The sequence below is a fragment of the Triticum urartu genome, chromosome 6A (assembly GCF_056163025.1).
Source record: "Triticum urartu cultivar PI428250 chromosome 6A, HENAU_Tu73, whole genome shotgun sequence".
NCBI classification, from domain to species: domain Eukaryota; kingdom Viridiplantae; phylum Streptophyta; class Magnoliopsida; order Poales; family Poaceae; genus Triticum; species Triticum urartu.
The window spans coordinates 337408790-337424492 of record NC_141878.1 but is presented as its reverse complement, the minus strand read 5'-3'; the positions used below and the strand labels follow the sequence as shown (position 1 = coordinate 337424492).

Here is a 15703-nt window from a genome sequence, read left to right as displayed (position 1 = left end):
GAAGCCGGATAGCACATATTGGTCTATTCACTTTGATGGATCCAGGCAGTTGGAAGGCTCGGGGCTGGAGTTGTTTTCACTTCCCCACGAGGTGATAAATTTTGTTATGTTTTAAGGTTGATGTTCCCTTGTACTAACAATGCAGCTGAGTATGAAGCCTTGCTCCATGGTCTTCGGATGGCTAAGAATATGAATCTAAGCCAGGTGAGGTGCTTTGGCGACTCAGATTTGGTGGCCCGGCAAGTCTCATGCACTTGGGATTCAAAAGACCAACTCATGGCGGCTTACCACCAGGAGGTTGATGCTATTGCTGGTAATTTCAAAGGCTATCAAGTGGAACATGTTGATCGCAGGAAAAATGAGGCGGCTGATGCTTTGAGCTGGCTAGGGTCCAGCGTAAGCCGGTACCACCTAATTTTTTCCTTGATATTCTGCATAACCCTTTAGTCAAATTGCCTACGGAGGAGGATCTTACTATTCCTGACCCGGAGGCGCAATTGGTGGCAGCTCTTCATGTTATTCCTGATCGGACAGTTCCATATTTGACTTATATGTCCCGAGGCGAGTTACCTGAAGATGAAACTTTGGCTAGGCAGATAACCCGGTGGTCTAAGTCAATGACTATTGTCAGTGGAGAATTGCAGCATTGCAGTGTCACAGGGGTGTTTCAACATTGTGTTTCTCCTGAGGAAGGCCGTGAGATTCTACAAGAGATTCAAGAAGGAGATTGTGGTCATCATGCCGGCTCTAAGTCCCTCACAGCCAAGGATTTCCGTCATGGGTTTTATTGGCTAACAGCTCATGCTGATGCAGAGGATTTTGTCAGTAAATGTGATGGTTGCAAGAAATTTTCAAAATGAGCCCATGTGTCGGCTCAAGAATTGAGGATGATTCCAATCACTTGGCCATTTGCAGTTTGGGGGCTGGATATGGCTAGACCTTTCAAAAGGTCCAAAGATAAAAAGACCCACCTTTGGTGGTAGTTGACAAATTCACTAAGTGGGTTGAAGCAGAGCCGGTCAGTAAGTGTGACGCGGCAACAACGGTTCATTTCATCAAAAAGGCGATTTTCTGGTTTGGCTTTCCTCATAGCATTATAACTGATAATGGCACTAATCTGTCCAAGGGTGCTATGAAAGAATTCTGGCAATGTGGGCATGTTCGTCTTGATGTATCATCAGTGGCTCACCCCCAGTCCAATGGCCAAGCTAAAAGAACCAATCAAGAAATTTTGAGAGGCATCAAGCCCCGGCTTATGGTCCCTTTGCAGAGGACGCAGGGTTGTAGTGTGGAGGAATTACCCTCAGTGTTATTGAGTATCAATACTACCCCCAATGGATCTACGAGTTACATGCCTTTCTTCATGGTTTACGGAGCAGAGACGGTTCTCCCAAGTGACATCCATCACGGACTCGCCCCGTGTGGCGGATTATGTTGAAACTGATAATGAAAAAGCACCTCAAGGTGCTCTTGACCTGTTGGATGAGGAGCGTGACCATGCGGCGGCTCATTCGGCGATGTACTAACAAGATCTGCGTCGTTATCATAGTCTCCGGGTTAAAACCAGGACCTTTCAAGAAGGAGATTTGGTGCTCCGGCTCATCCAGGATCAAACTGACATGCACAAGCTATCCTCGCCTTGGGAAGGGCCCTTTGCGGTCAGCAAAAAATCTGAACAACGGGTCATACTACCTTGTCAATGTTTGAGACCACAAGGACTCACGCACGTCGGAGGAGGAGACCCACAGGCCATGGAATATTGCTCATATTCGGCCTTATTACACCTGAGCCACCGGCTCTTGTGATGTACATACTTTGTCCATGTATATATTACGATGAATATAATAAAGTCGGCATCCCTGATAATTCAGGGCCTCTGTCGTTTCATTTCTGAGAATATGAGTCTTTATTGTCCCTTCATACGATCACTTGGGGGCTTCCTGCTTATTGAGCGTAGCTATGACTACCCTCTTGATCCGGCTTGTATGCCATAATTACAAAATACTTGGGGGCTTCCTACTCATTGAGCATAGCTATGACTACCCTATTAATCCAGCTTATACACCTGGAATGAAATATTACTTGGGGGCTCCTCGTTAATGAACAGGGCTTTGTTGTCCCTTGTAATAGGCTTGGACGCCAGGTGTATTCACCAAAAATCCAGGTTATCCTGCCTTTGTTTGCCTGCCACTCCGACTAGGTAATCCTGGAATGACTCGACGTACTCTTGAAAATCAATCTTATAAAGATGCTGAATTTGTCAAAGTTAAAACGGCGATTGGTCATGTGAGGTCCGACTTACGGGTTTGAATTAAGGTTTAACTCAGCGGCTATGTGACCCTTGAATAGCACTTGACATTGAGGCTTGGCAGCCTATGAATGCCTTGTTTTCTGGTTTATGTTTGGTTTGAACAGTTTTTGAGGTTCATCTTTTGGGCCTTGTTGATACATGGTTGAAAAACTGGTTAGGGCCATGTTGCCTTATGGTTCATATATGAATCTATCTAGCGTTTTATTAACCGGACCTGGATTTGGACTTTAAGTCGCCAGTGTGTTATGATTATGTGCTTGGAGTACTGTCTCTAAGATTTGGGATGTTACCCCTTGCTGCATATGGCATTGTAAGCCGGCGGTATGAATAAATTAAACAGGGCATTGTGCTCTCAATCTTTGGGTTGTGACCCTTATTGCATGACGCATGATAAGCCGACAGTGTGAACAAATATCACATGTATGATTTTTTTTGTTGTGATTGTATGAGTTTTTGATAAATCGGCCCTGGTTATGGACTATTTAGTCATTAGTGGTTTTTATATGGGGTATTGTGACCTGCCCTAGGGTAAACTGTCAGGGCACTTGTTATCTGCTTATGCGCAGGAAAAAATGATAAGCATGCTTTGCATAGTTGATGATATTATAAGCATAAGTGGCAGGTTTTTGAATAATGTATCGGCAATGTTATGCAAATAAACACGCACAATGGCGTGACAGACCAGGATTGTTCAAACTAGCCTATTACAAGGAATCATATGGCTACAAAACAATAAGGTGTTTTTGAGATACACAAAAACCAGCTCATGAATTAAGACTTCTAGTCTTGGCGGGTCAAAGCCTCCGGGTCATCCTGCGCGTCTTTGTCTTCATCTCCTTGATTATCCATTGGCTGGAAGTCAGGCGTAGCTGAGTTGATAACAGTCAAAGCTCTAAACACAGCCTCATCGTCTATAAGACTTGATGGATCAATATAAGAAGCGAAGGTATGCTTACAAGTCGGCGGGATAAGATTCACTTCTTGATGAACCGGCGCTTTCACCTTCTTGTTCTCGGCATCATAAGCCGCCTGGTATTCGGATAGATCTGTTTCTTCGGCCAGCTTGCTTGCTACTGGACGCATTTCCCTTGCTATTTGTGTAAAATCATCAGCGCTGAAGGGAGACCCGTCTTCTATCACACTGGCGCAGCCATTCGCTAAGTCCTCTAGATCAAGATCTACTTGCCATGCCTTTGCCCGTCTTAGGGCAGTCATGGCGTGTGGCACCCCGGCTCAGAGCGACCAGTTTACCATGCATTGTCAGCCTAGAGACCATGTCTTCTGGCAACACACAACATCTTGGTACAGAATAACAACCGCTTTATTGATGCTAGCGGAACATAGTTACATCCAAGCGGCACACTCGGTGCGGCTGAACAATATGTACATTATTTAGTAAACATAAAGGGGCCTCGATCCGAACAACTACATGGCAGAGGAATAACGTCATGGCGGAAGCTCCATATCACAGGGACACCGATGTGGACACGATCTAGACTCAAACAACTCTCCTCTCCAACGATACTTTCCTGAAATCTGGCATGACACGCCAAGTGAGTACATTGAATGTACTTGCAAGCTCACAACAGGCATAATCGTAATGACAAACAATATCATGATATTTAACCAATTATTAAAAATGCAACACTGTATGTCAACATGCTGTGGTCATGCTTGAACGTCCCTCGGGACAGCTTACCAACCGTGATCATCTCTGGATCACAAACACACCACCAAAGTGGTCTTTCTCAAGAACAACTCGTGATCCTTACGGCGATCACAACCACGACCATCATTTGGTCCCAAATGCCTCGATGGCCTTTCTGCCATCCATCAACCATGCAAAGTTCACAACTTAGTGTCCAATTTTTATTAAACGTTTACTCATGGTGGGACCTACTACGAGGTGTCCGTGACCGTTGACTTGGCTATCGATAGATTACACACTCTGCAGAGGTAGCACACTGTACCCACACCACGGAACCCATGGCCTCGCACTCCCATTCGGGTGGACCAACGACATTCCGACAAAACCCCTCCATTGCCACAGCACTCTCCCGGCCACTCCGACCCAAATCTCCAACAGGCTGGTCCTGGGTGGCCCCGTATCTACCAAAGACACCCCGACCACCATCGTGATCAAAACACTCCCACTTGGGGACTCGGTACCATAATCTCATCAACGAGCACACAAGATTATGTTTGCTTACCGGGCCAGGGCAAGCACGACATAACCTTCCCTAGATGGAGGCACCGACCAGAGGCCGTGTCAATGAACCGAATCAAGGCTTTCCCACAAAGGCAAATGTGGTTGCACTGGAAAGAAACTCGATTCAGCGGCACCATGACCCAGTCAATGGTATATTCAAGTTTAGTTATATTAAGGTTTAACTTTAAACTAAAAATGACTGGTGTCATAGCATGCCATGAAATGCAAAACAACACATGCATCATATAATGATAAAAATGACCGATGTCATCCTTATACACACCAAGCATAACGTCAACAACTCAAATTACTCTACTTGCTCGAATGACTCACAACTTAACCCAAAATATTTTGCAACAAGTTTTATTAATTTCTTACGCAAGAAAGTAACTCCGATAAATTTCTCATATGCTTGTCAAAAAGATTTCACTATCAACAACTCTTACTTTCTTTCTCACTAAGTTGGGTTGAAACATTCTCTAAGACAAGTAATATGATTAAACAAGTATTTAACAGATTATTTTCTAATAAATTTTTATCAATCTATTAAGGAAAAAACATAGCTTTAAAATAATTGCTAACATGCATAACAAAATTATTTCTATCATCACCTCAAATAAATCTTAACTTCCTTTATCCACTAAACTAGTTTCAACCATTCTGTAAATCAAGCATAACAACTAACCAATATTTAACAGAGTATAAATAACTCCATAATCATTTAAATGCATGGATTAATCATTTCACTAAAGTAAGAAAATCACAAATATTGAAATGGCACCATGAAAATGTTGCTGTGGCTTGCCTTAGTGTAGACGAGGTTCACAAACCTCCTGGTGATCCTCAAGACAAGCTTCACCTTTTGAAAATAATTTTAAACACAAAAAGAAAGTATCAAGAACATTTCTGAAAATCACCAGAAATTCCAGACAGCTCAGAAAAATCTCATCTTTGGTGAGCTGCTAGATTTCTAATCAAAGAATACAATGCAAAAAGAATCAATTCATTTGGACTTATGGTTGAAGAGTTATAACTGTTTGAAGTGTTCTGTAAATTCAAATGAATTTGAATAAAAGAAATAGACTGGGGGTGACGTCGAAGGCGTAAAGCCCAGGGGCGCCACCACTCGTACCATTTCGCGCGCATACAGAGTGGCTGACTAGCGGGCCCCGCTAGTCAGGTGGGGGAAGAGGGAGAAGGAAACAGAGGGGGACGTGGCTTCACCGGAGCTCTCGCCGGCGACGAGGGATCCTTGGCCCAAACGAGAGGGAGGGATGGCAAGAGGGGGTTGAGGCGCACCTGCCCGTACCAGTAGCATAGCTAGGGCTGGTCGGACAGTGTCGGAATTGACCTCGCAAGCGGAGGCAGAACGTGGAGGTCATCGGAGTTGAGGAAGACAGCGAGTAGAGGCCACTCCAGGGGCCCCAAGCGGGCGAGACGGCCTCACCAGAGAGAGGTGGAGGCCCTCGAGGGGTCGCCCATGCCTGGGAGGGGCTGGAGATACTGCGGCGACCAAAGGGGATCGCCGGCGAGCTCGAGCTCGGGGACGGCGGCCCGAGGACTGCCCGGCCGGGCTCCGGCTTCCTACTCGATCGTGGGGTGTGTGTGAGTGCTGGATGGTGCTCGAGGAGGCTGGGGAGGGCTCTATATATCGGCGAGCGGCGAGGGTGATTCGAGCTTCGCCGGTGGACACCTGTCCATAGCGCCCGACGACGAGTGACGTCAATGAGAGGGGGAGAAGGCGACGGAGGTCACACGACCACTGTGGGCGGGCGGAGACGAGCACATGATCAAGAGGATGGTGACGAGCACAGCGCGCTCCGCACTGTTGTGCTGGCCGGACCTTGCCCGTGCTCGTTGCGGCGAGCTCCGGCTTCGGCGAGCGCCAGGGAGGAGTTAAGAACGTTGAGACGATGATGGTGGCGAGGTTTGGCATGGTTAGGCAGGCGGGGAAGCGAGCACGCGAGCAACAGAGGCTCGGGCGCGTCGGCTGCATGCCAGCACGCCTGGACGAACGCGGTCACCGAGTGAACTATGACATCAGGTCGATCTAAGCATAAACTCAATGTCTGGCATGTTGTTCATGGTAGTTTTGAGTGTTACCACAATTTGGTTTGGATCCAGGTGCAGTAGAGAAGTTTTCACACACCAAGTAAGTTTCTGGTCAGTAACTTTGTGATGTTACTGTGGTCAAATGGCTTGGAGTTTGAAGCTGTGCTTTGGAGGCTAGTGATAAGTTACTAAGGTAAAGATGCACAAGAAAGTTCAGGTCAAATGGAGCAAGTAAAATGGTAGTTGTTGTAGAAAGCACCATTTTTGTCCAGAATAGAAAAGATTTTCTGTAGCAAAAATATTTTAAAAAGTGATGAAATATTTTTGCTCAGGAAGGTGCACTAGGGTTCACAGAATATTTGTGAATTATCTCAGATTTTTCTGAGCCATAAAAATTGGGGTTGCTTTGAAGCAATCAGATCTGGCTTAGGGTTTTTGAGAGAAAATGAATATTTTTCTTTTAAGAAAAATATTCCAAAGATTATTTTTGGGGTCGGTCAGAAGTGAAATGATGGTTTAGGAGGGAAGTGAAGCACTTGGGTGAAAGCCATGGATGCCCAAGTGTTTAAGTCCATATGAAAAGATTCAGAAACTCCAAGTTTCAAAAAAATTCAAATGAAAAATCAAGCAAATAAGAGAGGGCAAAACCCAGGCTGTCACAAACCTCCCCCACTTAGAATGAATCTCGTTCTCGAGATTCGGTTTCTTGGGAAAACCATTCTGGATACTGATCCCTAAGGAATTCTTCCTGCTCGCAAGTTGCTTCTGACTCTATGTGATGCTCCCACTGAACCTTGTAAAATTTTCTGACTTTACTGCGAGTGACCCTTTCCATCTGATCCAAAATTTTGAACGGTCTTTGTTCATAAGTTAAATCTTTTTCCAATTCTATCTTAGCCATTGTAGTTCTTTTCTCAGGCAGGGATATGCATCGTCTCAATTGCGAAACATGGAACACGTTGTGTATGTCTGCCAATTCCGGGGGTAGTTCCAGTTGATATGCAACCGTTCCCACTCGAGACATAATCGGGAATGGACTAATGAATCTGGGTGCCAGCTTTCCACGAGTCTGAAATCTCTTGACTCCTTTCATAGGAGTGACTCAGAGGTATACGTGTTCTCCGAGTTCAAAACTGACCTGCCGATGTTTGGCATCATAATAAGTCTTCTGTCGAGATTTGGCCAATTGCAGCCTATCTCGGATTTCCCTAACTTGTTTCTCAGCTTCCAGCATGAGATCCGTTCCAAAGATACGACTATCTCCAGTCTGAAACCAATTTAGAGGAGTGTGGCACTGATCAACTGTAAGTATAGCTCGGTTTTTTACGCCCAAACTACGGATGTCGAATTCTCCACAGGGACTAGGCGACGATAGTCGTGCTCAGCTAAATCTAGATTAGACAAAAAGGTTTTGGGTAATGCAATACAAAAGAAAATAAAACAAGTTTTCCCACTCAAAGTAGGACAAGATCACCTACCTCTTAACAACACAAGAAAATAACAAGACAGGGCGAAGAATAACTTGCAAGTCAATGTTTTTAGGATTTTCATTACTACACACAATGGATAGATCGACTAACAAATGAGAAAACAAATACACTAGCAAACATTTAAGATTGGGGACAGAAGCATATTTGAGATACAAGGAAAGAGCACATCATGATCACTACATATATATAGACTAGAAATTGAGACAACATAAAAAAACACATGTACTGGAGCTATCACAGGGACTAAGAATTAAGCATGTTCACACATCTGACTTCACAATGAACAATTACAATACAAGATTCACAACTAGTAACCTGAATGTAACAGACAAATAACTAACAGGCGATTCATATATATTGAAATAGTGTAAAATAGATTACAATCTATCAAGTCTCCACTCTAAATGTTCACATAAATTGCACACTCTAATAGTAACAAGTGAAGAACAACAGCAGGACGTTTTGTTCAGGAAAGAACAACAACAGTGTGGGAGAGAGAGAGGAGCAACATCTTGGGGGGATTGGAGAGGAGCAGCAGTTGTTGGAGTTGCAGCAGCAGCGTGAGGTTGAGAGAAGGGAAGAGCAGCAATAGTAGGGACGAGGGGCAGCAGAGGAGATCGCAAGAAGAGCAGCTGCGGGGCTTGGAGAAGAAGGAAGATGCAGCAGCAGAGGCGTGGGGAAGAAGAGAAGGAACAGGGGCGAAGCAAGAGGGAGGAGCAGCAAGAGAGAAAGGGAGGAGTGGAAGTGGTGGATGGCGCCGGCGTGGGTTGCTGGTGGTTCGGGATTCAGGTGGCGGCGCTGATGGTGGATGGTCCAGTGGTGGCGATGGGTGATGGATGGATGGATGGCGATGGTGAAGTGGTGGAGCAGCGGCTAGTGGTGGGGGGTGCTGTTGGCGCGGTGGCGCGCCGCCACGCCGGCCTAGCCACGGCGGCGGCCGGTGGTGGAGAAGGAGGGGTGAGGGAGAGAGGTGTGTGCTAGGCCCGATCCAAAAAATTGGTTGCGCTAGGGATTTTGTTCCCCTTCTCTCAGCTGCCAATTTTCTGATTTTGCCCTTATCCTTCTATAATTTTGCCTCAAGTAGATCCCTTCTTTCTTTAGTTTTGGCCCTCGGTTTCTTCTTTCCTCCATGCTCAGGTCCCTTTCTTCACTTCTTTCATGCCCTTCTCTCGTCTTGTTAGCCACATAGTCGAACGTCTTGACAATTATAGTGCCTTTGTGCACTTTTCTACAAAAGAAACAATTCACTAGTCAACATGCTCTTATATGATTATCATTTAAATATTTAGTATTTCTTAGCAAGAATTGATGGTCAGAACTCAATAAATGGTATATTTGTATGCCCAAATTATATATATGAAATGTGCTTATCAAGTTCCCCCACACTTAAATCTTTGCTTATCCTCAAGCAAAGGAATATGACAAGAACTAGATAGTGAATAGTGAACTGGCTACAGAATGTCAAGTGAAGTAGATCTCTAAATAGTGCATGTTTCAGACTTAGTTAGTGAAAATTAATGGTTAGAGTGCTACAAAGCAGTAGGATACTAGCAGACTTGACCATTTTAAACTTTTACAATGATAAAAGAAGATTAGAAAGCTCAAATGGTGATTGTGCCAAAAGGTTCCTAAAGAGAGCATGACCCCCAAAACAAAAAGAACTTAAACTTGTGATCAGATCACTTATTACCAGGAACAAAACATTGTAGTTGAACCACTTATTGAATTTGCAGGAAGTAATGATAATATTTTATCAGTCTCACCAAAGGAACATATCACCGATCCCGAGAACATGGTATACACCTGGCTCGACCAATTATTAGTTTTTTTAGTTTGTCTCCCCAAAGGAACATACCACCGATCCAAAGAACATGGTATACACCTGGTTCAACAATTACATTTTTATTATTAATTACTGCCCAAGCTAACCCGATTTCACATGCCACCGATCCAGGGAACATGACATGCTACTGTAGGTAGTCAGACTATTATTCATTATAAGATATAAATTTTTTTTGAATAAAAACAAGAATCATCACTCAACCATATCTGGTTCACATGCTACCGATCCAGGGAACATAGCATGCTAGTCCATAGTAGTAAGTGATTGCTCTGAATGGGTACACACTTGGCACAAATACATCATCTGAACATAGTGATCTAGGTGTATCAAGGTAAATGCAGAAAATGATTAAGTTTACTAGTGCACTAGGGATTTGAGCACTCAAAACTAATAGTTCTCACTAGTTTCAGCAAAGCAATCATTGTATAGATCACTAGTTTACAAGGCATTCAGAAATCAGTTCACATATTCACATCAAGCACCATATGTCAAAGGTAAAATTCAATGGCACAACATTTAAGAAATGGCTCAAGCAACCCAAATATCAAATGATTTCAGCATGTATCAATGGATGCTATATTAAGATTGGGGTCATGAAACAGCTCACCGGGCTTTAATGTGGCACTCGCTCGACACCCTCTAAACTGCAGCTCTTCTCTTTTTGCTTCTCTATCCTCATGCCTGCTCCATCTTCACTCTTCTTCGCATGTGCCCATTGCTTCTCCTTATCACCATGCCGTGAATCCACCAGGATCCCATGGGATGTCATCTCGAACTTGGTCAGCTCGCAATGAATGGTATACAAGCGTAAACCTGAAAGAAAACTCAACAAACAAGCCAATACAAGTGATAGGGAAAATGCCCTCTAAGTCATCAATAGAGTATCCTATCACATAAGCATATGGCATATCTATCATCAACAAATCGCTTGGTGCATAGGCAGTATCCATGATATGGCATATCTTTTTGAGAAAGTAGCGATCATACCTGAGATAGTTAGGAAGAAGCTTCAGGACTACCTCAATTGAAGATACCAAGTGAGGTGTGGTAGTAGAAATTTCCACCGGACTCGTGGCAACAAGTGAAATAGTGGAGCTTGGCTCCTTGACATCTGAATCCACCTCACCATAATCAACGATGAAGCTCTCCATCTCAGGCCCAGGTGTTGAGGAATCAATGCGGCTAACATCATGGAAGGCAAACTTTTCCATATCTGGCTCTAGCAGCACATGATCAATATCAACTAAAGGTGTCTCCTCAATATCCAAAGTAACTAACTGTAGCTCTGGTTCATCCACAGAAGAATCATCACAATGCAAAACTGAATCTAGAATGCTAGTATCCATATGATCTGAAGTGTGTGTGTCAACTAGGATGGTGTCATCATCATCAAAGATAATCCATGAAAGCTCAATCTTGTCACATGGAGAAACTTGTTCCGGCTTTTGTGTAAGAGATTCTTGCTGAGATGAAGTGATTTGTTGCAAGCAAACCAATGAATCAGACGTGGGCTTCTTATTGTACCACTGAAGTTGGTGGAAAGCTATGCTCTTAATCAGCAGAAAAGGATCATGAAGTGTCTTGTTTGTAATAGCTCCACCCGTTGCCATATCAATGTAACCGCGAGTGTCCGAAGTCAATGCTCTATAGAATATCTGCAGCTCTAACCATCTCTCGAGCCCATGATTAGGACATCTCCTGAACAAGGCTTCGTACCTCTCCCAAGCATCATACAAACTCTCGCCTTCACGCTGAAAAAAGTTGAAGATATCATCTCGAATCACGGACTGCTTGTGTAGTGGGAAATATTTATCCAAGAATGCTTGTGATATCTCAATCCAACTATATGACCTTGATGGCAAGGATCGGTACCAAGCACGAGCATCATCACAGAGAGAGAATGTAAACAACCTGCACATGATTGCGTCTCGAGGAACTCCGTGGTACTTGACTGTATCTGAATACTCCATGACTTGGTGTAAGTGCTCATAGGGATCCTCAGTAGGCCGTCCTCCAAACTGACATTGTTGAACCAAAGCAATAAGACTAGGTTTCTGCTTGAAGTTCTCTGCCTCAATAGTTGGCCAAACTGGTCCTGTGATATAGCATTGACTTTTGGGCATCCAAAGATCACGAAGCAATGCCATCTTAACCGAGTGTAACTATAGAACAACCTGCAAAGATTAATGATTTCCTACACACGCTCATAAACATCAAACACTAGTCAGAAGATTAGTATCCTCATAAGCCAAAGCAACACCAAGGAAAAAAAGAAACACTGAAAAAGAAATACAGAGTGAATTAAACGATGAAATAAACTAAACCTAGTCTATAGCCTAACACAATCGCTTGACGCTAGTCCCCAGCAACGGCGCCAAATGATCAACTGTAAGTATAGCGGGGTTTTTTACGCCCAAACTACGGATGTCGAATTCTCCACAGGGACTAGGCGACGATAGTCGTGCTCAGCTAAAGCTAGATCAGACGAAAAGGTTTTTGGTAATGCAATACAAAAGAAAATAAAACAAGTTTTCCCACTCAAAGTAGGAAAAGATCACCCACCTCTTAACAACACAAGCAAATAACAAGACAGGGCGAAGAATAACTTGCCAGTCAATGTTTTTAGGATTTTCATTACTACACACAATGGATAGATCGACTAACAAATGAGAAAAAAAATACACTAGCAAACATTTAAGATTGGGGACAGAAGCATATTTGAGATACAAGGAAAGAGCACATCACGAGCACTACATATATATATACTAGAAATTGAGACAACATAAAAAACACATGTACTGGAGCTATCACAGGGACTAAGAATTAAGCATGTTCACACATCTGACTTCACAATGAACAATTACAAAACAAGATTCACAACTAGTAACCTGAATGTAACAGACAAATAACTAACGGGCGATTCATATATATTGAAACAGTGTAAAATAGATTACAATCTATCAAGTCTGCACTCTAAATGTTCACAGAAATTACACACTCTAATAGTAACAAGTGAAGAACAACAGCAGGACGTTTTGTTCAGGAAAGAACAACAGCAATGTGGGAGAGAGAGGAGCAGCAGCTTGGGGGGATTGGAGAGGAGCAACAGCTGTTGGAGTTGGAGCAGCAGCGTGAGGTTGAGAGAAGGGAAGAGCATCTGCAGTAGGGACGAGGGGCAGCAGAGGAGATCGCAAGAAGAGCAGCAGTGGGGCTTGGAGAAGAAGGAAGATGCAGCAGCAGAGGCGTGGGGAAGAAGAGAAGCAGCAGGGGCGAAGCAAGAGGGAGGAGCAGCAAGAGAGAGAGGGAGGAGTGGAAGTGGTGGATGGCGCCATCCTGGGTTGCTGGTGGTTCGGGGTTCAGGTGGCGGCGCTGATGGTGGGTGGTGCAGCAGTGGCGCTGGGTGATGGATGGATGGATGGCGATGGTGAAGTGGTGGAGCAGCGGCTAGTGGTGAGGGGTGTTGTTGGCGCGGTGGCGTGCTGCCACGCCGGCCTGGCGGCGGTGGCGGCCGATGGTGGAGAAGGAGGGGTGAGGGAGAGAGGTGTGTGCTAGGCCCGATCCAAAGAATTGGTTGCGCTAGGGATTTTGTTCCCCTTCTCTCAGCCGCCACTTTTATGATTTTCCCTTCTCCTTCTATACTTTTGCCTCAATTAGATCCCTTCTTTCTTGAGTTTTGGCCATCGGTTTCTTCTTTCCTTCATGCTCAGGTCCCTTTCTTCACTTCTTTCATGCCCTTCTCTCTTCTCGTTAGCCACATAGTAGAACGTCTTGACAATTATAGTGCCTTTGCACACTTTTCTGCAAAAGAAACAATTCACTAGTCAACATGCTCTTATATGATTATCATTCAAATATTCAGTATTTCTTAGCAAGAATTGATGGTCAGAACTCAATAAATGGTATATTTGTATGCCCAAATTATATATATGAAATGTGCTTATCAGGCACTTATGGCCATACAGAGCTTCGTATGGTGACATCTTTAGACTGATCTGGAAACTGTTGTTATAGCAGAACTCGGCATACGGCAAGAAGTCTTCCCATTTAGCACCTTTGGCTAGCACATAGGCTCGCAACATATCTTCGAGTATTTGGTTTACCCGCTCTGTCTATCCATCTGTCTGAGGGTGATAAGCAGTACTATATTTCAGTGCTGTCCCCAAGGCTTGATGGAGACGGGACCAAAAAGTGGAGGTAAACAAAGAACCTCGGTCGGAAGTGATAGTTCGGGGTACTCCATGCAGACTGACGATCCTGGATACATACAGTTGTGCAAGTTCATTTGCTCTATATCTGGTGCTGATCGGAATGAAATGAGCAACCTTGGTCAGGGTGTCTATTATAACCCAGATTGCATCCTTGTCTTGTTGAATCCTAGGCAATCCTGTGATGAAATCCATGCAAACGTCATCCCATTTCCACTGTGAAACTGGCAGTGGTTGGAGAAGCCCGGCTGGCTTCTGATGATCTGCTTTCACCTTGTTGCCTATGTCACAATAGGCTACAAAATAGGCAATGTCTTTCTTCATTCATCCCACCAGAATATTTGTCTGAGATCCTCATACATTTTTGTACCTCCCGGGTGAATGGAATGTGCAGATTCATGGGCTTCTGACATGATTTTCTTCTTCAAGTCCGGTTGATTTGGCACACAAATACGTCCACGAAATCGGAGGGTACCGAATACGTCCTTGGAGAAGTCAGAGGCCTGCTTTGCCATCTGGCCCTTGGCACATTTTTGTAGGTTGGTGTCAGCTGGCTGAGCCTCGTAGATTTCCATCTCAAGTGTGGGGGTAACTTCCAAAATATTAGCGAGGTCAGCCTCTATGATGACCAAGTTGAGCTGAGCGATCTCCTCTTGGAGTTTGGTGGGTAATGATTTTAACATGACATTTAAGCTGACGGGCTTTCGACTGAGCACATCAGCAACGACGTTGGCCTTGCCTGGATGGTAATTTATTCCAAGGTCATAATCCTTGACCAACTCTAACCATCTTCACTGACGAAGATTTAAATCTGGCTGAGTCAAAATGTACTTGAGGCTTTTGTGGTCAGCAAAAATTTGGCACCTTTTTCCAATGAGGTAGTGTCTCCAAATTTTTAATGCATGAACCACTGCAGCCAATTCCAAATCATGAGTAGGATACTTTCCCTCATGAGGTCATAGCTGTCGCGATGCATATGCTACTACCTTGTTGTCTTGCATCAACACGCAACCAATACCTTGTTTGGAGGCATCGCAGTACACATCAAAGCTTCGATAAATGTCTGGAAGAGTCAATATAGGTGCGGTTGTCAGTCGTATCTTCAGCTCATTAAAACTCTTCTCACAGTCTTTTGTACACTTGAACTTTGTATCCCTTTTGAGCAGCTCCGTCATGGGTTTAGCAATTTTGGAAAACCCTTCAATAAAACGATGATAGTATCCAGCTTATTCGAGGAAACTCCGGATCTGTGTCACGGTCGTGGGTGGTACCCAATCGAGCACATCCTTTACTTTGCTCGGGTCCATGGCTATACCTTCGGCGGATAGTACATGTCCAAGAAACCCAACTTTCTTGAGCCAAAATTCACACTTACTGAACTTGGCGTATAGCTGATGGTCGCGGAGCCGTTGTAGTACTGCTCGGAGGTGATCCTTGTGTTCTTCTTCACCCTTGGAGTAAATGAGGATGTCATCGATGAAGACTACCATGAATTTGTCGAGGAAGTCCATGAATACTTTTTTCATCATATGCATGAAGAAAGCAGGGGCATTGGTGAGACCAAAGGACATCACGGTATATTCGTAAAGACCG

At 44.2% G+C, this 15703-nt stretch overlaps 1 protein-coding gene and 1 non-coding gene across 2 annotated transcripts; one reads left to right on the top strand and one right to left on the bottom strand.

The window, feature by feature from the left end:
- Window positions 1–10643: 10643 nt before the first annotated feature.
- Window positions 10644–13525, bottom strand: LOC147965178 (uncharacterized). Its single transcript, XM_087527954.1, has 2 exons — window positions 10893–13525; window positions 10644–10791 (listed from the first exon to the last, which is right to left on the bottom strand). The coding sequence occupies exons 1-2, from the start codon at window positions 12050–12052 to the stop codon at window positions 10779–10781; spliced, it is 1173 nt and encodes a 390-aa protein (XP_087384080.1). The 5' UTR covers window positions 12053–13525; the 3' UTR covers window positions 10644–10778.
- LOC125517708 (small nucleolar RNA R71) lies at window positions 11583–11686 on the top strand. The gene has a single exon (XR_007287751.2). It is a non-coding gene; the product is annotated as a small nucleolar RNA R71 (small nucleolar RNA).
- Window positions 13526–15703: the final 2178 nt, after the last annotated feature.